The sequence below is a fragment of the Prionailurus bengalensis genome, chromosome E2 (genome assembly GCF_016509475.1).
Source record: "Prionailurus bengalensis isolate Pbe53 chromosome E2, Fcat_Pben_1.1_paternal_pri, whole genome shotgun sequence".
Taxonomy (NCBI): Eukaryota; Metazoa; Chordata; class Mammalia; order Carnivora; family Felidae; genus Prionailurus; species Prionailurus bengalensis.
Window position 1 is genome coordinate 43,175,528 of NC_057352.1, and position 22,542 is coordinate 43,198,069.

Sequence of the window (22,542 nt, forward strand, 5' to 3'; positions counted from 1 at the left end):
ACTATCTCCGTTCCCACAACAACCCTAGAGGGAAGAGATGATGGTATTCCCATGAAGAAACTACAGCTCAGAGAAGTTTTGAGAGTCAGTTAAGGTCACCAGCTCACCTGTACCCAAGCCCGGCTCTGTTCACTGCTTTATGCTGCTGCTCCCTTCCCCCCAGGACTTAGAAGGGGCAAATGTAGAAATACGACTCCTTAGATCTTAGATTTGGGCTTTACAGAAAGAAGCACATGTGATATGGGATGGTGAGGGGAAGGAAGGAAGGAATAAGAGTATCATCTCATACATAAACGTCACAAAGTATTTCTTTGTCCTGGAATATGGCCTGAAGCAGTCAAAGTATAGGATATGTTTTCTGTAGATGGTACAGACAACCTTGGGAACAAATGGACATAGGTTCAGCTGACATGCATTGAACATTACCTGCCAAGTTTGGGTCCTGACTAGACCTTTTTACATGGCCTGCGTTCCTCATTGACTGCTCTCTAGGTTTGACAGGGAAACCCATGCTGTAGATGTGGACCCTGACCCTCAAAAGAAAATGGCCTACATACTCACATAATTTTGGCCCTTTCCCCCAGGTATTATTTCTCACAGCCTAGAAGAAGGAGTCTCTTTTCAGCCAGTGTTAGGAAGCAGCAGCTTCAGGGTGGAAGTAGCAGACACTGCATTCACACAACAGTTTGTTAGTTGGGCCAGGGAGGGGCTGTCTGCACTTACATATTCTCTGTGCATTGCATTTAGACTTGTGAGTTTTTGGTAGGTGCTGTTGAGTAAGTTGTTGAGTGTTTTATTTTTGTTTTGCAGTCTCCTCTAAGCCATGACCTCATCCTTAACCTGACTCAGGACGGGATCAAACTGCTGTTTGATGCTTTCAATCAGAGGCTTAAGGTAACTGTGAATGACAACTAAAGTTTCATGTCAGGCTGATTACTACGTGCTATTGTGAGATGTTTCTGAAACTCATAAGTGGGGGTAGACTCCTGTGATTCGGTGTACCACAGTACTGGGGACTGGAAGCTGTGCCTGTTCCTCTAAAAAGAGGGAAGCTTGGGATGGGGTGGTTGGAAAGTGGCTGGGAGGGACTCCAATCATAGGCTGCAGAGGTGGAGGGGAAAGAGTGTTAAAAGCTTTGGGGAATACTATGGGGAGGGGGATTCTAAGTCATTCAACTTAAGGAAAGCAAGAGAAGAGCTAACTATTGGCACAAATTATCCCAGATCTTAACAGGTGTACTAAAAATGGGGCCTAACTGCAGAATAGGATCAAAAGACTTTAGTCAGGTTTTTGTATCTTGCTTTACTTCATTCTTAGGTCAAGCAATATGACTTGGAAAGTGAAAAACACAACTGTTCTTCCTAAAATGCTGGAATTTACAGCTTAACACCACCAGTGATGAATTGATTTTTTAACCCCATTGAGGATATGTAAACAAACAACTTGATGGTGTATAGGGTTGTCTTAAGTTCAAGTGCAATTTACTAACACCTGTTTCACTCCAGGATGTTTTTAATACACTATTTACAAATGCCTGGGCTTCACAGATTAGTCATGTGACAACAGACTCATGCCTCAGAGTCACAAGGTTGAATGTGGCTCTGGGCATTGGCATACCAGAGTGCTTATCCTGGTTAGGTTATGGAGTAGCCTTTCCAAAAGACTTGGGTACTTCCTAGTTCTCATCATCCCATCACAAGTGAGCTCCTAAGAAGACAAGATAGAACATGGAAAAGGAATCTGTACACAGAATGGGAATTCTTCATTTATGATGGTTTTTCAAAAGCAAATGTGAACATTCTTAGCCCCATAGTTACCTTGCCTCTCCTTGTGGACTCAGTCATCCTGTCTTCACTGACCAGAAGTTTCACAGTGGGAAAAGGGAGAGAATGGTCATCAGTGTGGCTTCATTACAAATCAGGGAAAATTAATCTGGAAACACCTTTACAAAGAGTTATTTGTTTTAGCTAGGTAAGTCCACTTTAGGAGACATAACCCCAGAAGATTATAAGGAAGGTAATGTTGACAGATACGTATAGCAGTGCTTTTCATAGTAATGAAAAGCTGGAAATAACCTACATGGACAGCAAAAGGGGATGGCTAGGCAGCCCATCATAGAATCACAGCATGATGAGGACAGTATCAAATATTAAGTGAGTACTTGGTGCAGATTAGGCACATCGCTGAATGCTTCCTGTGCATTTCCCAACTTAAGCCTGTGAGCTGTACTGTTTCCCAGTGAGACAAAGGAAGGACAGAGGATGAGTGGTCTGCCAAGCTTTTAACCCTGAATTACCAGTGTGTGATAGCCACTGGGAGTAGAAATGACTTAGCTTCTGTTGATGTATATGGAAAATAAATGTGATAAAAGCTGAATAAAATTGTGTGAGCACACTCTGGAGAAATGTGAAGAATGAGAAGTACAATTTGAATGAGAAAGGAAGTAATTAGAACCTTCTCTTCTGCTTTCTGTGGGGTCCCTATGAAGAGGAGGGCCTGGGACCCTGCTGGAGCCTCTGGAAACTGAGGAAGTGATTCTCAGGTGCCCTTGGTCAGCATCAGGTTTGACCTGACCCATGTGCCTGCCCCTCCATCCAAGCACTTAAGAATACTCTTCTCAGGGTGCCTGGTTGTCTCAGTCGGTTAAGCGTCTGACTCTTGATTTCAGCTCAGGTCGTGGTCTTACATGACTTCGAGCCCTGCGTCGGGTTCTTTCCTGGCAGCGCGGAGCCTGCTTGGCATTCTTTCTCTCTCTCCCTCTCTCTCTCTGCCCTCTCCTTCTTGTGCACTCTTTCTCAAAATAAATAAAGAAACATAAAAAATAAAAAGAATCCACTTTTCCCTGATGCTGTCTCCTGCAGTTTCCTCATCCCCTCAACTCCCTGCCTATAAGAAAGCCCTACAGAATGAGGCTTCACAAATTTCAACCTTCACAGCTACCTGTCTTCTCCTTTCCTATCTTGGCTGCTGCCATGGCTTCTCCTCTGGGAAATCAAGGTGTTTTCCAGCCCAGTGGGTGGTAAATCATGAAGTTCAGACTTCCCCAGCTGCTTGTCCCTGTGGCCCAGCAAGCTCCATGGGCCAGATCTGCTTGTTGATTGTCCTGGTGACATGAAGGACTCCAAGATGGTTGGTACTCTGGGTCTCTTGCCACAAGTGCCATCCTACATATGCCCTGTGGTTAACTCTGGTCCATTGTTTTCCCATTAGGCAGGCAGGGTTGAAACACCCATAAATGTTGGTCGGGGTTATTGGCAGGTGGGTGACAGCGACACAGAAGGAACATCCTGGAGGCCCACCGCCACAGGGTGAGTGGTGGGAAGCCCTTGGGTGGTCATTGGCCAGCTGTAGGGGTGGCAATAAGGGAGGCAGAGTGCCTGTTCCTGCCATACAAGCAAGGCTTCTGGCTAAAGGGTGAGGCTCTCTGCCAGCATGGGGCCCTGGCCTTGGTGAAATGATATACCAGTTTGGCATGATATACTGCCATGCCGGAGCTGTCTGAAGGGACACTGAGTATCTTATTATGAATCACAGCTGTTCCCCTGTTCTTCCTTTAATGACCTCTCTTGGCACCTCCTTTCATGTTTTCTAGTTTCACATTGCCCTTAGCTGACTTCGTAACAGTCAGACTTGTCTGATGTTTTGAGTACCTTTCCTGTGCAAACTAATGAGCCAGACCTTAAAAAAGGGCTTAACTTAGTGTGGTACTGGTGAATGGCATACACAAATAGTATAGGAAAGAGTTGATTGAAGTGCTGTGTCTGCCCAGCAGAGGGAGTTACTCTTAGCAAGTAGGATTAGAAGAGCTGCATTATAATTCAGAGGTGCCCAACTTGTGGTTCAGTGTTATGACCACTAAACAAAGTTAGAGATAAGGTCTGGCCAAGAGTAAACTAATATGTCTCATTTTCTTTGGTAGTTCCAGATGCTTCTGCATGCAGGGCCCCACAGCTCCTTCTAGGATGAGGCCCATATTGTCAGGGCAAACAGACACTGAACCAGCTCTGCTTGTTCCTCTACAGTAAGGGCCAGAACTCCCAACTGGAGGGTAGTAGCTGGTTCTTCAGGCCTTGGCCAGCCATGTTTCTTGCGTAGAAGACTTCATAGTGCTCATTATTTGGCACCACTAGTAGCTGAGTGTTTTAGCAATACCTTTGTCTTTGCCCTGAGTTCTTGGCATTTAATTAAAGGCTGAACCCCTTGAAACTACACAAGGGCACTGATGTTCTCCAGGTACCCTTCAATAGAGATATGTATACATATTTGAATATTGTCACACTTGTCCTAACCTAATATGACTTGTTTTCTAGCAAGATAGGCCTCCCCCCATCTTTTTTGTTTTGTAAACCACAGTATTTTAAAGCTGATTTTGAAAGTGACTGGGTCTGGGGTCTTTTTAATGCAGCAAAGTGTGCAATAGCAGGAAGGGGGCTCAGTATCCAAGGTTTTGTCCATAGTTTTAACCTTTATACTATGTGAATTTGTTTCTGTGGAGGTTTCCACTGTTCTGTATGTACAGTCTTCTATATGACCCAGCAGTAGATTAGATAAAGGATCTTTGACCCACAGCCTCCACGGGCATCTGTTCAACAATCTGGATGAAGGGAAAGGAGAGGTTATGCTGTGTGTGTGGTATCAGTTTTTCCTCCAGATTTAAAATGAGAATAAAATGTAATATGCAGTGCTTCAGGAGAATTTTGGCTAGTGATAGATTTTTTTTCTTCACTATTCTATAAATGTCTTTTTTATTAGGATTTTATTTTTAAGTAATCTTTACACCCAATGAGTAGCTAGAGCTCACAACCCCGAGATCAAGAGTTGTGTATTCTATCAACTGAGCCAGCCAGGTGCCCCACTATAAGTGTCTTTTCTTTTCTTTTCTTTCTTTTTTTTTTTTTTTTTTAATTTTATTTTAGAGAGATACAGTACATGAGTTGGGGAGAGGGGCAGAGGAGGATAGAGAGAGTGAATCTCAAGTAGGCTCCACATCGAGCACAGAGCCCGATGAGGGACTCAGTCCCATGACCCCAGGATTGTGACCTGAGCCAAAATCCAGAGTCGGACACTCAACTGACTGAGCCTCTCAGGCACCCCTATAAATGTCTTTTTAATCCATCTCTTTCAACTGCAGAGCATTACCAATGCTTAAAATTTGATTTTTTTTTCTTTTAGGTGATTGAAGTATATGACTTGACTAAAGTAAAGTTAAAATATTGGTAAGTTTTCTCCCCTGTTGCTCTATGTCACAGGATTGGTACAAATGGACTTTATTACTCTCATTAAGTTAATAAAGAATTCCCATTCCTAGCAGTTCCAGGATTACAACCTGGTACCATGATTTCCTCAGGCAGCCTCCAAACCTACTTAGCTTCCCAAGGAAGAGAAGGAAGTGTTGTTAAGAACATGCTCTGTGTAAAACACTTCTCATATATGTCAGTTCATTTAATCCTTACAGCAAAGCAGGACCTCAGCTTAGAGGTGGTGACGTGACTGTCTTCTGGGTCATAGCTGCCCTCCCCAAATAGGTCTGACCCCAAAGCCTCTATGCTAAAGGGAATGCCAAAGGGACCTCTATTTGGGGGCCAAAATCTACTTCTTTTTTAAAAGTTTTTTTTTTTTTTTAATGTTTATTTTTCAGACAGAGAGAAACAGAGCATGAACGGGGGGAGGGTCAGAGAGAGGGAGACACAGAATCTGAAACAGGCTCCAGGCGGTCAGCATAGAGCCTGACGCAGGACTCGAACTCGTTACCACAAGATCATGACCTGAGCCGAAGCCGGATGCCCAACCGACTGAGCCACCCAGGCACCCCAAAATCTACTTCTTAGAATGAAAATGGGGGTGGCCTATATCATGAACTAATATTTGAGCACCCTTTATGGCAAGGTGCTGTGCTACCATCTAGAATACTCCGTTTAGTAAGCTTCCTTAACGGGCTTCCCTTTCCCTTTGTGAGGGCGTGAAAGGGTCCAATTCCTGGGGCTGGCTCAAGCAACATTTGCCAATAGAGAAGTGGATAAAGCAAATGTGTAATAGTACTGGCCCCTTGCAGATTTCTTTTTGTCTTTTAGTTTTGTTGGAGCCTTTCTTTGTCTTTTCCCTCTTAAGAGTTAGTGGTGGGTACCTTTGACCCAGCAATAGCACTACCCAAGGGATACAGGAGTGCTGATGCATAGGGGCATATGTACCCCAATGTTTATAGCAGTGCTTTCAACAATAGCCAAATAATGGAAAGAGCCTAAATGTCCATCGACTGATGACTGGATAAAGGAGATGTCCTTTATATATACAATGGAATACTACTTGGCAATGAGAAAGAATGAAATCATGCCATTTGTAGTAACGTGGATGGAACTGGAGGGGATTATGCTGAGTGAAATAAGTCAGAGAAGAACAGATATCATATGTTTTCACTCATATGTGGATCTTGAGAAAGTTAACAGAAGTCCGTGGGAGAAAGGAAGGGGAAAAAATAGTTACAAACAGAGAGAGGGAGGCAAACCACAAGAGACTCTCAAATACAGAGAACAAACTGAGGGTGGATGTGGGGGTTGGGGAGAGGGGGAAATGGGTGATAGGCATTGAGGAGGGCACTTGTTGGGATGAGCCCTGGGTGTTGTATGTAAGCCAATTTGACAATAAATTATATTAAAAAAAAAAAAAAAACTACAATGAGATACCACCTCATACTTGTTTTTTTTAAAGGTGGTAGGTAAAATTAAATAAATAACAAGAATTAGTGGTGGGTAAAATCATGAGGTTCTGGGTTAGACTGCCCTGTGTTCATCATTCTGTTACCTCTGTGACCTTGGGCAAGTCACTTAACCTCTCTAGGCTTGTTTTTCCATCAGAGAAATGAAGCCAGTACGTGGCTACTAGGTTAGGAAGATGACATGAGATACTGCTGGCAAAGCACTTGTCACCATGCCTGGTTAAAAAAAGAGGTGTTCCATGAATTATACTAACTTTTAAATTAACCTTTAAGCATTCTCTTTACATGCTCATCATCTGAAATCATGTGTTGCTCTTCATTCCCAAGCCCCTGCCCCTTGGGTTTTTCCTCTTTGCATAGGATCTGCCCCTCACCCCCAACCTACCTGTTAACCTAGTCCATGGGTGCTGGCTGGTTCTTCTGCCTAGTAAGAAAGCAAGCTGCTTTGCTTGGTTATACACTGTTCTCTTAAGATGTTCATCCCTTTTTAAGAAAGTTCCTTTTCAAGCCAAACTGCTAATAGGCATCCTGAGAAAACACATTCATACTCTCTCTTCCTGGGGTCCCTCTTTATCCAAGTCCAAATGCCATAGGGCTGAGACTGAGTTTATTTCCTTCTAAATTGTGCCCGGTGACCACACATGTCTTGGGAGGCTCTAGAGGATCAATTCAATATGTCAGTCTCAGGAGACTTGATTTATTCTGACCCCATTAATTATCCTTCACTTAAAAGTTCTTTAATTAGGGGCGCCTGGGTGGCTCAGTCGGTTGAGTGTCCGATTTCGGCTCAGGTCATGATCTCGTGGTCTGTGGGTTCGAGCCCCGCGTCGGGCTCTGTGCTGACAGCTCAGAGCCTGGAGCCTGTGCCTGTTTTGGATTCTGTGTCTCCGTCTCTCTCTGACCCTCCCCCATTCATGCTCTGTCTCTCTCTGTCTCAAAAATAAACATTTAAAAAAAAAAAAGTTCTTTAATTAAACTTGTGTTTTGACATACTTGTAGGCTCACCTGCCTGTGTTTTAAGAATAACTCTTCCAGCCACCATCTTCAGTGACCTGAAAAGCATCTTTGTTTTTCAGTGGAGTGCATTTTAACTCTCAGGCCATAGCTCCCACCATTGAGCAGATTGACCAGTCTTTTGGTGCGACCCATCCTGGAGGTAAGCCAAGTCTATCTGTTTCCTCTGTCACAGCCTATAATGATAAGCCTGGCAAGTGGCACCATCCCAGCCCTAGTGCCCCTTCCTACAGGAAGCCAGGTTCTGGTAGAATTTGTGGGTTGATACTTGGGTGTGAGGGAAAGCTTCTCCCTCTTGTTTTCACCCTAGTAAGTCAGTTCAAGAATCAGGCACAAGGAAGGTGTTACCAGGCTAGTTTGTATTCTCATCTCTGGTACCATTCAACCATGTCGTTTTCTCCTCCCCACTCTTACAGTGTACAACTCCGCTGAGCAGCTCTTCCACCTCAACTTCAGAGGACTGTCTTTCTCTTTTCAGTTAGACTCGTGGACTGAGGCTCCCAAGTACGAGGTTAGCCCTTCCCTTCCCATGGTATTTGTCACCCAGTACCCAGGTGATATGGGCCCAGCAGACAGTGCCACTGGGGAGGTTGGATAGGTACCCTTTCTTTGGTTTCCTCATCTCTGAGGTCTTTAGGGGCCAACATGGATAGGACTGATAGCAAGAACAAAGCCTGAGCCAGCATTCCCAGGGGGAGGGCACTTCCCACTGCAGAGTGAGGATTTTCAGAGATAAATCCAGTTTGCCTTGCTTTAAAACTAAATCACTGTGTTTTTTTCAGTAACCTAGAGTTTGAGATAATTCATTCTGGATTTTCAGTTATTTATTGCTTTTAGCAAAATGTTTCATTCATCCTTAGGTAGCAGCATCCTTAGGGTCGTGAAATGATAGATGTTTGTAAGGCTTACATTTTATTAAAGGAAGCATTCCTGCATGTTTTTCTTGATGAAGGAAAGAAAAACTGAGTAAAATGAAAGATGAACTTGAATGGATGGGGTGAGTTTATTGACCTGGAGCCAGGTTTAACTGTTGTTTAGCTTTGACCTGGCCAGTTCTTGAAGACCATGAGTGCTGGAGAAATGCCAGAGCCTGGGCCATATGGCCTGCAGTGGGCTCTCAGTAAAACTTTTGTCCTGTGTTTGCAGCCCAATTTTGCCCATGGTCTAGCTTCTCTCCAGATACCCCACGGAGCAACTGTGAAACGAATGTACATCTACAGTGGAAACAGCCTACAGGATACCAAGTGCGTTTGGGGAGCACAAGCTTCATGGGCCATGGGCTCCCTGGGAGGGAGGGTGAAGCCTCTGCTCATTCTGTGCCTGCCTCCAGGGCTCCCGTGATGCCCCTGAGCTGTTTCCTTGGCAATGTGTATGCTGAGAGTGTAGATGTTCTTCGAGATGGAACTGGACCCTCAGGTTTACGACTTCGGCTACTTGCTGCAGGTCAGTTACTGGCCTTGGGGTGGTGGATTATATTCATGTTGAGACGGTCTAAAATCCCACATGCTTAGAGGTAGTTGGTACAAGATAATGTAGATACTTATGGTTAAAGCTTTCATTTAAATTTAATGAAAAAGGACAAGACACAGTTTTGTCATTAGTAAATCTTAATAAGTAACAGTAGCATTGCTTCTCCTAGCATGTATATAGCCTTCTGTGTGCTTATGTAGATTTTCAGTTGTTCCCAGGCTGTTTACTAGAGATGCATGTTATGAGCTTCGATATTGGAGTGTTCTGCCCTTTTCTACCCCTTATGCCCAGTTCTCAGGAGGCTGGCAGAAGGGACTTCTTGAATTCTGGTTTGGCCACATCCACTGAGAGTTTTGCTGACTATGAACAAAAAAAGAGCTGCTGTCTTCAGTGGCTGGTCTCTCTAGGATCCATGTCTCATTTGTGATTTCCTTGTGTGGCATGGCCAATCTCAGCTACTTTGGACCTTGGGTCATGCTTCGTATTAGTAGTACGGGGATCTCCTATGTCGAGTTTGCCTCCGTGCCTTTGGCCTGGGTGCCAGCATAGGAGCTATGCCTAGCCAGTGTTTGTTCATAAATTGGGGTCTTGCATTCGTTTCTAAGGCACTAGTTCTTAACTATGAAGAATCTGGTGTATGAACTCTGAAGTCACTCCCCTGAGCAGTTAGATAGTTCCCCACCTCCAGGTTAGAAATTTCTAAAAGTGTGGTTTTCTAGCCAAGCAGAAAACTAATGTTGCACTTGAGCTATACTGTTTGAGAGAATTGAGATGTAGCAACAAGGTCAATCTAGGGTCTTTCTTGTCAGAAGGATCACTCCTTGAAACACTGAGGTAGTCAAGGATGGCACAGTTATCCCAAGTGACAGCAGGAGTCTGTTGGGAGCGGGGACTCTCCAGTTCTGACTTCCACCTTGTATAGCACACTCCCAGCAGTCACATCTCACTGCTTGCCGGATGAGTTGGGGAGACACTTTAAGTCAGGGACTCACCCAAGTTACTGTCCAATCTAGTACTCGTTGAGAGTTTCCTTTGGCAAGCGTAACTTGTCTCAGCCAACCCATTTCTCACATGTTTCCTGTGGAGTGCAGGTACAGCGATGCTTTTAAGATAAGAAGACAGTTCTATCTATCTTGGTCCTCACAATAACTTATAGGAAGATTCACTCCAGGGAATCAGAAGCTAAAATAGGCTCCTAAAACCCAGGTACTTTACCTGGGTAGGCTTCAGGTAGAGTGAGACAAGAGAGAAGACTCACCTGTGAAGAGTGCCTTCCTAGAAGCTCCATCTGCATATTCACAAGTGTACCTGGGGACTTTGGGCTTACAGTATAGGACTTTTGGTGGTCAGCCAGGATTGCCAAAACTGCAAGATATATAGACCGAGGTTAATGTGGACTATGGTTTTCCCAGGACCTAGTTAATTTAAACACAACCTTATTTGCCACTCATTGTATATGTGCTGTGACTGAAGATTCTTGGATTAGTTGAAGAACTCGGTACCAACTTATTTCAGATTGTGGATTCCTGAAGTCTTCCCTATATAATAAATGGATTATTATAAAGAGCCTTGTCAATTATAAAGTTCTGTGCAGAGTAAGGTGATGGTGGTTATCATGGACCAGGAAATTCAGTCTTCCTCAGGTTCTTGCCTTTTACAAAAGAAAAAAAAAAGTTTATTTTGAGAAAAAGAACATGAGCAAGGTAGGGGCAGAGAGGGAGAGAATCCCAAGCAGGCTCTGTGATGTCAGCGCCAAGCCCAACTCAGGGCTCAGTCCCATGAACAGGGAAATCATAACCTGAGCCAAGATCAAGAGTCAGAAGCTTAACCAACTGAGCCACCCAGGTACCTCCCCCACCTTTTTTTTTTTCCCCCGGTGGAGGAGACAGAAAATACTTTGTCTTTCCATCCACAGAATGGGGAAAATCTTCCTGTTAGGAGTGTCTATTGGTATTCCACAGCTGCTGCTATGTGTGTGTTTAACTGGAACTGTTTCTGAAATGTATTAGAGTCAGGGATTAAAGATTCTTCCCAAAGAAGAAACTCGTGGCAAATCGGGTTTTCTTATCCTCCCACTTCTCTGGTTTTCGTTTTTGAGTGTTAGTGGGTCTATCAGTATTTGTAGAATTAGGGATGAGTTAATGGATGTTTCACTCTTGGCTTTTTTATAGAGTGCTTTTTTTCTTTAGGTCCAGTCTCTGGTTGGAGGTTACCATTGAGAAGCCCCTCTTTTTTTTTTTTTTTTTTTTTTTCAACATTTATTTATTTTTGGGACAGAGAGAGACAGAGCATGAACGGGGGAGGGGCAGAGAGAGAGGGAGACACAGAATCGGAAACAGGCTCCAGGCTCCGAGCCATCAGCCCAGAGCCCGACGCGGGGCTCGAACTCACGGACCGCGAGATCGTGACCTGGCTGAAGTCGGACGCTTAACCGACTGCGCCACCCAGGCGCCCCGAGAAGCCCCTCTTAACATAAATTCTTGTATCTTGTCAGGACCTAGAAAGTGGCAAGAGATAGAACCTCATTCTATACTTCCATAGCACCTATGCTGCTGTTTATTGTACCACAGTTGTGTGGTGTGGGATTGGGATCTTCACACCATAAGCTCCAATAAGGACAGAGACTGCACTTGTTTTGCCCAGCATGTTTCCTCAATATCTAACAAAGTGTCTATCCCATCGTAGTTAATAAGTAAATATTTGGTGACTGAATAAAGTTTCCAGAGCTCCACATCACTTTTGTGGGATTGAATGAGTCTCTGGGATTATTTCAAGTAGATGGTGATCTCTCATAACATCACAAGCTGTATGACTTGGTATTTCTGCTTATATGCAGTCTTGCCCCTCAGCCAGAGCTAATAATGCAGCATGCAGCAAGTGGCCTCTCTGGGAGCCCCTGGGCCTTAGGCTGCAGCATCTCAGGCCCTGGCTGGGAACCTGACCACCTCCCCCTTCTCCTCTGCAGGTTGTGGACCTGGCCTATTAGCAGATGCCAAGATGCGGGTATTTGAACGTTCAGTGTATTTTGGTGATTCCTGCCAAGATGTTCTTAGCATGCTTGGCTCTCCACACAAGGTCTTCTATAAGTCAGAAGACAAGGTAGGGGAAATGTGTTTATAAAGTCAAAAAGGCAGTCTCTCTCTTTTTTTAAGTACACACTACTCCCAACATGGGGCTCTAACTTGCAACCCCAATGTCAAGAGTCACATGCTCTACCTACTGACTGAGCCAGCCCCACTTTTCTTTTTTAATCAATATTAACTTAATATCAAGTAAATATAAATTGTTGTTTTTCCATAGAACCTGGTCTATTACAGTTGACAAAGAATTAAATTGAAAGCTCTTGTCTGATCCTGTTGATCAGATTGTCCTGCCTTTTCTTGGATACCAGGGCTTAGTCTGTAGTCAACCAAAGCTCAGTGTTACTCAGCACTAGCAGCAGGGACTCTGACACTCTTGCTCACCTGATAGCTTAATGTTACACACAAAGCACAATTTGTAGACTTGCAGTTAATCCAAGAACTGTATTAAGGGGTTGGATTTTATTTTATTTTTTTCCTAACAGATGAAAATTCATTCTCCTTCCCCTCATAAACAAGTTCCATCCAAGTGCAATGACTACTTTTTTAACTACTTCACTCTTGGAGTGGTAAGTTCTGATTCCTGAGAGAAATGTTGGATTTCTGTGGTGGTGGACCATGCACCTGGGCATACCTTTGTGTACATGTGGAGCTCGTAACCATGCCTGGCAGCAGGAAAACTAGCCCCAGCTGGCTTTGCCCAGTGCTGCCTTGCATTGGTACCCCAAAGTGGGCCTTCCCTGCCACCAAGATTGCTTAGAAACACAGGTTCCCTGGTATGTCTTGGCTTCTTTATTGAGGGAAGCGTGCTGCAAAGGTGGCGGCTGTGGGAGTCATCCCAATTAACCTATTTTGGGATCTGCCTGTTTGTAGAACACAGGACCCTCTTCTGGAGTCACAAAATAGGGAGACTAAAAAGTAGGGGTGTGCTTATGTATTTGCAGGGGATCACCCCAGAGGCATTGCTGTGGCCCTGTGTTCTGGATGTAGGGTGCTGAACAGAGCTTGTGGCCACTGTCAGTGCTGACAGTCCTGCTAGTAGATGGGATGTGTGTGAGAGAAGTTGTGTAAACCCTGCCCTAGCAGGATACATCTCTTAGGGCAGGGTTGGCCTGGACCTTGATTCTTCTAACCTTTGAGCCTTCTAGGGCCTGAGTTCCTGAAACAGCAAAGAAAGGGTAGATTCTGGAGAGGGAGAGAGGAGATACTGGGTCTGCCTATGTGGATAAAGACCAAAGGAGCCAGGGGTAGTAGGGGCACGGCAGCAGGCTCATAAACTCTTGAGGTAGGACAGTGGCAGAGAGAATGGTGCTTTGTAAACTGAACCTCTTGAGGTCAAGGACCGGTGATGATAAATGACAGGAAAGATGGAACAAATGGCCCGGCCCTAATAGGACTTAATGTAGCTAATGTAGGAATGGAATCAGAGGGAAATCTGGGGTCACAGGCCTGAACAGCTGTCAGAGTGTGAAACTGGGAAGGGTGTGGTGAATAGGAGAGAGTGTTCGATAGGCAGCATCATCTCCAAGTCTGAATCCTGGTCAGAAGCTGGATTTTCATTTCCCAGGGTCACTGATTCTCACAGAGAGGGCCTAATGGAAGCCAGAAGGGTCTTGCGGTCATGGCATTCAGAGTAATTAGATGCCTTGAGCCTCTGAAAAGTCAGGTGGTCACTGAATCTTCTTGGTGACCTTTAAGCCAAGAGTTTTTAATTGAGTGCTTGTTAGGCAAGATCTCCATGATAGGTTTGAGTTCCCAAGCAGTGGCAGCTGTAGCCCACAAACCTGCTTGGCCTGCTGCTACCAAGTTTGGAATGGGAGACCCACAGATGATTGGGTTCCCCCCCTTTACTGAAAATGTCCAGTTAAGGCTGCTTGCCTCAGCTGCTCCCTTGACTGTTGTTTGGCAGAAGGCTGTTGTCCAGAGGCATCTCTATTATGAAGTGGCCATCTCTGAGTTGGACATGTCCTTTCCCAACCTCAGTAACTTTCCCTACTTGGAAATCCTTGTTTTCTATCCCAGGATATCCTCTTTGACGCAAATACACACAAAGTGAAGAAGTTTGTCCTACACACCAATTACCCTGGGCATTATAATTTTAACATGTGAGTATACCTGTACCTGCCCCTCCAAAACTGAGCTTGAACTAAAAATTCCCAGTAAAAGAGAGCTGTGGCTTTGAATGCTCACTAATTTGTACCTAAATTCTTAGTTTTATGGGAAGCAAACATTTCTTGAGTGTTCGTTCTGTTCCTGGTACAGTGTCCAATACCTTTTATCTCTCCATTTGTACCCATTTTACAAATAGGGAAATAGGTTCAGAGAGCTTGGTATCTTATCCAAGATGATAGGGTCTTTAGACCCTAGACCCCAGAGCCAGGGCTTTCGAGGACAGATTCATTATGTTTTTCCTGGGTTGCAGGGTTGAGATGCACAGGGGGTCAGGCCTCTCATGGGGCCCAGCCTTTACCTATCTGACTTCTCTCTCTAGTTATCATCGCTGTGAGTTCAAGATCCCACTAGCCATAAAGAAAGGTAAGTAGTGAATATCTTCAGAGTAAAGAAAGTGTTTTGGAGAGTTAGTCTCTCATGATGAGAAGAGACCGTGATCCAAACAGAAATGCTAGTGGTTGGGTTTATGGAGCCTTTGCCCTTAGCCTCAGCTCCTCTGGGTTGGGCTCTTTGTTCTGGGGCTGTATTGTTCTGGTCTGTAGTCTCCTGAAGGTTCTAAAGGTCTTTTCCTTTGACCATGGGATTGATGAGTGGGGATGGTTATCTCTGACGGGGAGTTTCCTATACATGATTATCCAGGTGCTTCCAGGTCAGTCTTGTGACTGCTGTCCATCTGCTGGTTCACTACCCTCTTCCATCCAAGAACTCTGAAATAGCCCATCTGCCTTCCCTCTGTACTCCAACCCCAATGCACAGGGTGGCCAGGTTTGGATTCTGCCTAGGGCTGGGGTCACAGGTGTGCTGGGCCAGCTACCAACCCACCCTATGTTTCTTTTCAGAAAATGCAGATGGTCAGACAGAAACATGCACAACCTACAGCAAGGTGAGCTCATATTTTCCCACCCGATGTAGCCCCAAAATGAAGTGGGTGTGAGCCCACCAGCAGTCTGGGGCCCACATCCTATGGGCCAGCCACTGGTCACAGGCATGGTTAGGTCTCTGCTAAGCTCTTGCCACCCCCATCCCTTTTGCAGTGGGACAGTATCCAAGAGCTCCTGGGCCACCCTGTGGAGAAGCCTGTTGTCCTACACAGGTGAGCGGGAGGCTGCTGTCTCTGATGACCCCATCCTGCTCCTCACAGGCCACATGGGGTAGGGAAGCCTAGCAGTGCCTATGGCTTAGAAATGACAGAAGTTGCTAGTGTTGCCACAGACATTATTTCCTGCCCCCACCCTGCACATTACAACAGGGCCAGCTATTCTGCATGTTTACCTGTACCAGAGAGGTTGCCCCCTGTGATAGCCCCCCTCCAGCTACCTCCAGATAGAGGGACCCTTTCACCCCTAGTTATTCAGAAAGTAAAGCACTTTTCATTGGCTTCCCTGGACTCTTTTTTCCCATCAGAGTTTCACAGGCTGCAGCCCACAGCTTTGTACTCAGTTGCCATGCTGCATGTGGCTCCTCCTTCCTAACTTCTTGCCACGCCACTCTAACTTCGTAATAACCTTCTGTGTACCACTAGACTGTGTAGGATTCAGAGCTTGAATAAGACCTGTCACCACCCTTGGGACCTCAAGGGCCTTTGTGGGAAACAGATAAAGCCAGGAGAGACCAGTGGACAATAGCCCCCATCCCAAAAGGGACTGGATGCCCTGCCTGGCCTCGGCTTTTGTCTGCCCCTCTAATTCTGGCTTCCCTGGCCTCAGGTCCTCCTCCCCAAACAACACCAACCCATTTGGCTCCACATTCTGCTTTGGTCTTCAGCGGATGATCTTTGAGGTAAGCCCTGGGGGTTAAGGGGCTGGTGGCCATGCCAGGGATGGGCAAGTGATGGAGAAAGGTTGGGGAGGGCCTAACGGCTCTGCTGGGTGAGTTAATCCTTCCACAGTAACCCTGTCTGCTAAGAATCTGACTTACCCACATTCAACAGTAAGGGTTCAGAAACTATGTTGGGGAAATTTGGGATCATGGAGGCTAAAGCAGTGATCTATATCCAACAAGGTGAGAGGTGATGGCGATCCCACATATTTGAGAATGTAAATACAGTAGGAGAGGAAACGCCAGGGGGCAAGTGGGGCTCACCACAAGAGTGTTGGGTACCTTTGCATGCCATGTGAAAGAATGTGCTATGGGTAAGTGTCTATAGAGGCCCCACTGGCTTGGGAGAGGAATGGGCTGTCCCTGTTTTCTCTTTTGGTTGCTACACCCAAATAACTTCAGTAGGCCCCAAGCAGTTCCAGAAGGACTGGATAAATAGGTATAGTGAAGTTGATGTATTCCATGAAGAGCAGGCAGTTTCTGGGCCAGAGATGAGCTCTAACATGAGTTGGGGGTGTTTAGGTATCAGCCCACCCCTGTGTGCAGGTGTTTTGTACATGGAACAATCCACTGTGCACAGGAGCTGCTTCAAATCCTTTCTCTGCAGTCACAGCCCCAGTACTAGCCTCACTGGTGGTTTTTATGGATGATTGCCTGCCCTGCCTACATCCCTTCTTCTCCTTCCCTTTGATTCCTTGTCCTCTACTCACACCAGGTCATGCAGAATAACCATATTGCCTCGGTGACCCTGTATGGCCCCCCCAGGCCTGGTGCCCACCTGAGAACAGCGGAGCTCCCCTAAGGACATCACCGCCCATGCCCCTCTGCCCTGTGGAGATGTGCATCGCATCCTATTCAGCAGGCTTCCATGTGCCACCCTGTGGGTTTTCTTGGACACCCTGCCAGTGTTGAAGGGCTGTTGTGATGTTCTGAGGTGGGGCTCAGACTGGGTGCTCTGCCATGGAGTGAGAGGCCCAGATATTCCTCTGTCTGTCCTTGGCTTGCTGGTGCCAACAGAGGACACCGACTGCAAAGAGAAGCACAAACTCTGAGCCTTGATACCTGGACCCAGGAGACCTCGACTAACACATAAGGAGGCAGGGTTCTTTCTCCCCTGCCCCACACACATTGGGAAAAGTTGGGACTCTTTCTGTGGCTGAGGTCACAGGCACCGAGGACGAGGATGAGGTCCTGCCTTTGGCCCATTGTTGCCACGTGACCCTTAAGGCAAGCAGGTAGCATGTCCATAGTACTTGGTTGCAACTTTTGCACTACATCTACTTTAGTTACTTGATGAGCTGGCTGTGGCCAACGTGGCCCACCTGCCCTTCCCTGTTCCTTCCTTGCACGCGCTCCCTACCAGGCCCAGTAGGCACACCCAACTGGTTGAAACACAACTTTTTACCATCTAGGTATGTGCCCAGGCCTTGTTCCTACCCCTCTTGGAGCCAGTCTTCAAGGTCACCTGTGCCCGCACTCTTCCCCAACATGGCTGGCAGGCTGCATGTTTCCATCCTGTTTGCCTCTTTTATTTAATGCCAAAGTTTTAGCCAAAGACATCTTCCTCCTTTTGTTGTTTCAGCATTCTGTTCTGCACTGAGGGCTGGCTCTCTTGCCCCAACCCTGGGCAGTGTCCCCTGGCCAGGCCCATTCATGGTTCAAGGCCTCTGGGGCTCAAGGAAAGCTGGGCTGCTCAGTCTTTACATGGGTCTTACTAAGGAAAGTAGCATATGTGCTTTAAAAATAATCCTTTTGAAAAGAATTGAGAAGAGAAATGTATAATTTTACCCATTTTTAATATTTTGGTCTAGCAACTTGTGATACATAGATGACAATTTTGTGAGTTTTTCAAATGTGTGTACATATTTTTGTAAATATGACTCTTTTGTAATTAACTCATGTACAGCCTCATCCTGTAGAGTTTAACAATGAATGTGCAGGGGACCTGCCCCAGGCTCCTAAGTGGTTCCTGGGTTACAGCCAGGCTTGTGTGGCGCTCCCATAACTTTGTGACTGACTGGTGTCTTCCTATTTGGACTGTGGCCTGGCCGGAGGACCCCCCTCCCCCCCAGCCCACATTACATCCCACTGTTGGGGCAGCCAGGACTATTCCCATCCTCCTAGAATAGGGGAACCTTCCTCATGCCCTGCCCATACCCCTCCAATAAAGGCCTATGCCCTCAGCAGCAGCTTACCACGTGCTGTTGCTGGGATGTTTGTACTAAAATAAACATGGGGGTGTTGATTTTTGAGAAACTGGGTGGTTGAAGAATATGGGTAGTTTTATGGTGGTAGCTTTATCTTGGGTTCTTTGGCTCCTCTGAGTGGGGCAGCATAGCCTCTAGTAGGAGACTGGCATTGTTGTATGGGTGAAAGTTCTGCAGTGGGGAGACTCTAGGTGGGACCATGCACTCAGCTGTCCCTGTGTGCCTCTGTCCCTGGTGTTCCAGCCAGACCAGGGCCCAGGAGGGGTTGGCTTCAGGAAAGACCTCAGAAGATTTAAAGATCTGCCCAGGGCTGAAATTCTGATTTGGAGGTGCAGGTGGGAAGCCAAATGCCTGCCTGGAGGACCGAGGCCAGGCCCCCACACCTCCTCCAGCCTTGGAGGGAAAAAAAAACAAAAAACTGCATCTGCAGCATTCTAGGGCCTCCAAACCAAGGACTAGGGTCAGATTACGTGAGCCTCTTAACCACCACCCATCCCAGCTCCCCAATACCTATTTGGTAGTAGGAGGACCAAACATGTCCCTCTTTGGCAGAGCCTGGTGCTCTATGGCCTCAGCCCTGGCTGTCTCAAAGGACTACTGTTCGAATGGTTCCAGGCCAGCAGGAGCCAAGCACAATCTTAGTTCCTTGGGGCCCTGTGGAGGCCAATTCCTGGTGAAATGGGGCTAGAGTTTGAACTCTTCAGCCTCTGGGAGAGAATTACATACACGGCAGTAATTATCCTGGGTCTGAATGAAGGGGATCTTGGGGCCATGAAGTTACCTAGGAGTCCCACCGGAAAGAGCCAGCAGCGGCAGGCCAAGGACGCGCACAGGCTGGGCCATGGGGCCCGTTCAGCAGGCGCCACATAAGCCAGATGTCGGCCGCCGAGAGCCCGTGCACTACAACTAGCTCCCGGTAAAAGCAGGGGTCAAAGGTGCGCAGGTGCGGCGCGGCTGAAGGACGAGGGATGCCAAAGGTGCGGAAAGCAGGGTGAGGTTCCGGTGTGAGCCGAAGGCGCTGTAGACACATGCCCAGAAAGACGTCGTCAATGGGGAAAAGCTCAACCTGTGCACAGGCGCCGGCCAGGCGACGCAGCGTAACCCCTGAAAGCACAAAGCCACCACCACCCGCGTAGGCCGGGTAGGCGGGCAAGCCATACACAGCCTCTGGGATGTAGTATTTGCTAGCTCGCGCGCGGATTGGCCGAGCCTGCACAATCACGTCACCCGCAAGCAGGTCCTGCGCCGGGTCCCGCGGCGCCAGGAACTCCAGCAGGTTTCCCACGTGCACAAACACATCTGCGTCGCCCTTAAAAACGAAGCGCACCTCGGGACAGTAGGCAGAGGCCCAGGCCAGAAAGTGGATCTCCTTGAGCGTTAGGTTGAAGAAAGTGTCGTCAAAAGCCCAGAGCAGGATGTCCGCGTATGCACGGCTTTCGGCACGCAGCAGGGCTGGCCAGTGGGTTCGCGTGCCATCCCCCTCGGTGTCTGCCCTGTCAGTGCCCGTGCTCCTGGGCACGCCCAGCAAGAACACGCGGCGCACGAGCGCCCCCTGCACACGGCCCTCAGCACCCCACGTCTGGCGCACGGCCTGGCGCCGCTCGAAGTCCGCCGCCACTGACTTGACGGCGATGAGCAAGTCGGGTCCACCTTCAGGTGCGCCATCTCCTCGGCATTTGTGCGGCTGATTAATGAGCAAGGGGAAGCGCCGCTGGTCCTTGGCGCGTAGGTAGCGGCCAAAGTCAAAGGGCCCCGTGGGTGTGGGCGGCTCCGGTGTGTCCCCTTCGTAGACCAGAGGGGCTGGGGCTGCGTCCGCGTCCCGTGCCTGGAAGACTCGGAGTCCCGGAGTAGGCGCTGCCTCTACCTTCCCTTGCGCTCGGAGTGCGTTGGTCGTCGGGGTCGCGCCCTCGCGCTGTGTGTAGAGCAGGAGGCCGAGGGCGGTGCCAAGGAGAAGCGTGATCGACGCGTCCCCGCGTAGGCGCAGCCTCCGCCTCATGTCCGCGTGGCTCACGCCCCCGCCCCCTGCGGAGAAACTCAGTCAGGGGCCCCTGCCGCGAAAGCCAGCGGCTGGTAGGGGCTCCCAGCCCCTCTCTCCCCAGGGGGAGGGGGCTGAGACCACAAGCCGAGGGTCTCCGCTACCAGCCATTCGTCCTCCGGCGTTTTCCTTCTCCGGGCCGTGGCACCCCACCCCACCCCCACCAACACTGGGATGGGCACCCTGAAGGGGCTGGAAGTTCCTCCTAGTAGCCAATTCCCACCCCTCAACCCCGGCCCAGGACGGTTCCTCAAGGCCGGGAGCCTCGGAGCCTCGGAGCCTCGGCCCGATTCCCAACCCGTCCTTCCCGCGCTGAAGCCGAATCCCTTCCACCCCTCCCTACCCACCACGTCCTTGGGATCCCGACACTCACTCTCGTCCCTTGGGAGCGGCGCGGCCCCGGACGCCAGGGCTCCGGGGCTCAGCGCAGGGTCCCAAGGGCAGCCATGAACCGGGCCTGGGCCAAATGCAGCGTTGGCAGGAAGGGGGGCCGGGGCCGCTGCCACGTGACCCTCCAGCTGTGCGCGCCGGGACATCTGGAGCTCAGCTCCGCCCTGGCGCCTCAGGGAGCGCTGTCTCCAAGTGGGGACTAATCTCTGAGAAGAATCCCCACAGGCAACTCTCTGGGAAGGTCTGAGAAGGTGGGTTCTGGTCTCGGTGTGGGCTCAAATGCCCCAAATCTGCCTTTCCGTGAGGGCAGGAAGAAACATTAGCCTTTCTGGTTAATCTCCACACCCCTACCTCTTCGGAGTGGGACAGGGTCTTGGCTGGCAGGAGCCCAGGGCAGGCGGGTCCCAAATCCCTGAGGCCCAGCGTCTTAGACTTCTACTTGGCCACTGTCCCAGACTATCTTGGAAGAGCCTCTCCTCAGCTCACCAGCAGCCCTGGTTCTACCAGGCAGGACCTATAAATTATAAATGGCCCCGGACACGTGGCTGCCTCCCTACTCCTGGTTCTATGCTCCCCCACCCCCACCCTCCAGCGGGCGGGCGCACACACACACACACACACACACCAAAGACAGGTCATTCAATTCTCACAACGCTGGTAGCAGCTTTCATTGCTCATGTCCAGGTGGGGACAGTGCCTTTCAGGGAGTTAAGTGACTTGCCCAGCATCATATAAGCAGAAAGTAAGAGCACTGCCCCAGGTCTTCTGGAACTCAGTCTGGAACTCTTCCCTCTGTCCTCCTTTGCCCCCTCTCTCCATCTATCCACTAGGACACGGGACAGGGGGTCAACCCCCTCTGCTTTAACTTCACAGTGAGCACTTAAGTCTGTTTCCCCAGAGGCACCTCTTGGGCCCCCTGGTCCCTAGTGCCCCAAATCAGCATAGCCTCCTGTAGGCCTGGGCCACTGCAGGCCAGATTGGATGGACAGGGATGGTTCAGCTAGGGGATTCCTGAAGCATGCCGTGAGAAAAGGGTTTGATCCGGGACCCAGGTGGGCAGAGAGTTGTTCTGGAGATTGAGGGCCCCCATCTCAGCAGGCAACCCCACCCTCCATCTAGCTGACAAAAGCTGAAACCCTGAGGTCCTCCTTCACTCTCACTCCTCATCCAGTGTCATTAGGCCTGCTATCTTTCATCCTAAACTGCTCCTAGTGTTCATCCCTTCCCTCCATCTCTGCTGCCAGGGCCCTAGCCTAGACCCTCTCTCTCCTCCCCTCCCCTCTCTCCATCCTCCTCCCTCCCCATCTCCTTCCTCACCAGCCTCCCAACCTTAACTCCCCAAACCCTCTAAATGCTTCTCACTGGCCTCAGTATAAAATCCAAACTCTATAAAATGGCTCACCAGTCCCCAAGCTATCTGCCTCCCATACTCACCAACTGGTCTGGTCTCTCTACAAACCCACCCACCCCTAGATGCAGCCATTCCAAACTTCCTGTTCTTCTAACATTCCCCAAGACTTCACCTGAGGCTGGCTATGCCCAGAATGTTGCCATTCTCTCAAACCCCCACCGTCTCCCCTATTCACACTCCTATCTCTCCCCAGAAGCCTAACCCCTATTTTTCACATCAAAAAACCCCTATTT

The 22,542-nt window shown here is 48.3% G+C and overlaps 2 protein-coding genes across 4 annotated transcripts in view; one reads left to right on the forward strand and one right to left on the reverse strand.

Annotated features, from left to right (window-relative positions):
- The window catches only part of PHAF1 (phagosome assembly factor 1), a 31,170-nt gene extending 12,673 nt beyond the window's left edge, over window positions 1-18,497 (forward strand). For both annotated transcript variants that reach the window (XM_043599492.1, XM_043599491.1), the window contains 14 exons: window positions 811-894; window positions 5,173-5,216; window positions 7,789-7,868; window positions 8,143-8,237; window positions 8,873-8,970; window positions 9,057-9,169; window positions 12,162-12,295; window positions 12,762-12,845; window positions 14,299-14,381; window positions 14,768-14,811; window positions 15,288-15,331; window positions 15,483-15,541; window positions 16,155-16,227; window positions 16,982-18,497. In XM_043599492.1, the coding sequence (XP_043455427.1) occupies window positions 811-894; window positions 5,173-5,216; window positions 7,789-7,868; window positions 8,143-8,237; window positions 8,873-8,970; window positions 9,057-9,169; window positions 12,162-12,295; window positions 12,762-12,845; window positions 14,299-14,381; window positions 14,768-14,811; window positions 15,288-15,331; window positions 15,483-15,541; window positions 16,155-16,227; window positions 16,982-17,068 (1,122 nt within the window). In that variant the 3' untranslated portion in view covers window positions 17,069-18,497. The remainder of the gene's footprint in view (window positions 1-810; window positions 895-5,172; window positions 5,217-7,788; window positions 7,869-8,142; window positions 8,238-8,872; window positions 8,971-9,056; window positions 9,170-12,161; window positions 12,296-12,761; window positions 12,846-14,298; window positions 14,382-14,767; window positions 14,812-15,287; window positions 15,332-15,482; window positions 15,542-16,154; window positions 16,228-16,981) is intronic.
- Window positions 18,046-22,478, reverse strand: B3GNT9 (UDP-GlcNAc:betaGal beta-1,3-N-acetylglucosaminyltransferase 9). 2 transcript variants are annotated; one of them, XM_043599489.1, is made up of 2 exons: window positions 20,882-22,478; window positions 18,046-20,495 (listed from the first exon to the last, which is right to left on the reverse strand). In XM_043599489.1, the coding sequence occupies exons 1-2, from the start codon at window positions 21,042-21,044 to the stop codon at window positions 19,255-19,257; spliced, it is 1,404 nt and encodes a 467-aa protein (XP_043455424.1). In that variant the 5' UTR covers window positions 21,045-22,478; the 3' UTR covers window positions 18,046-19,254. The 2 variants fall into 2 exon arrangements, with proteins under 2 accessions (XP_043455424.1, XP_043455425.1); XM_043599490.1 differs by having other exon boundaries at window positions 20,856-20,960.
- Between the last annotated feature and the right edge of the window lie 64 nt (window positions 22,479-22,542).

What these genes read in the sequence shown, in the direction of transcription:
- B3GNT9 (XM_043599489.1), bottom strand. Translation starts at nt 21,044, where the DNA reads ATGTCCCGGCGCGCACAGCTGGAGGGTCACGTGGCAGCGGCCCCGGCC. An exon ending in GCCGCTCCCAAGGGACGAGA is followed by an intron (nt 20,496 to 20,881) that starts GTGAGTGTCGGG and finishes GTTTCTCCGCAG; the next exon opens with GGGGCGGGGGCGTGAGCCAC.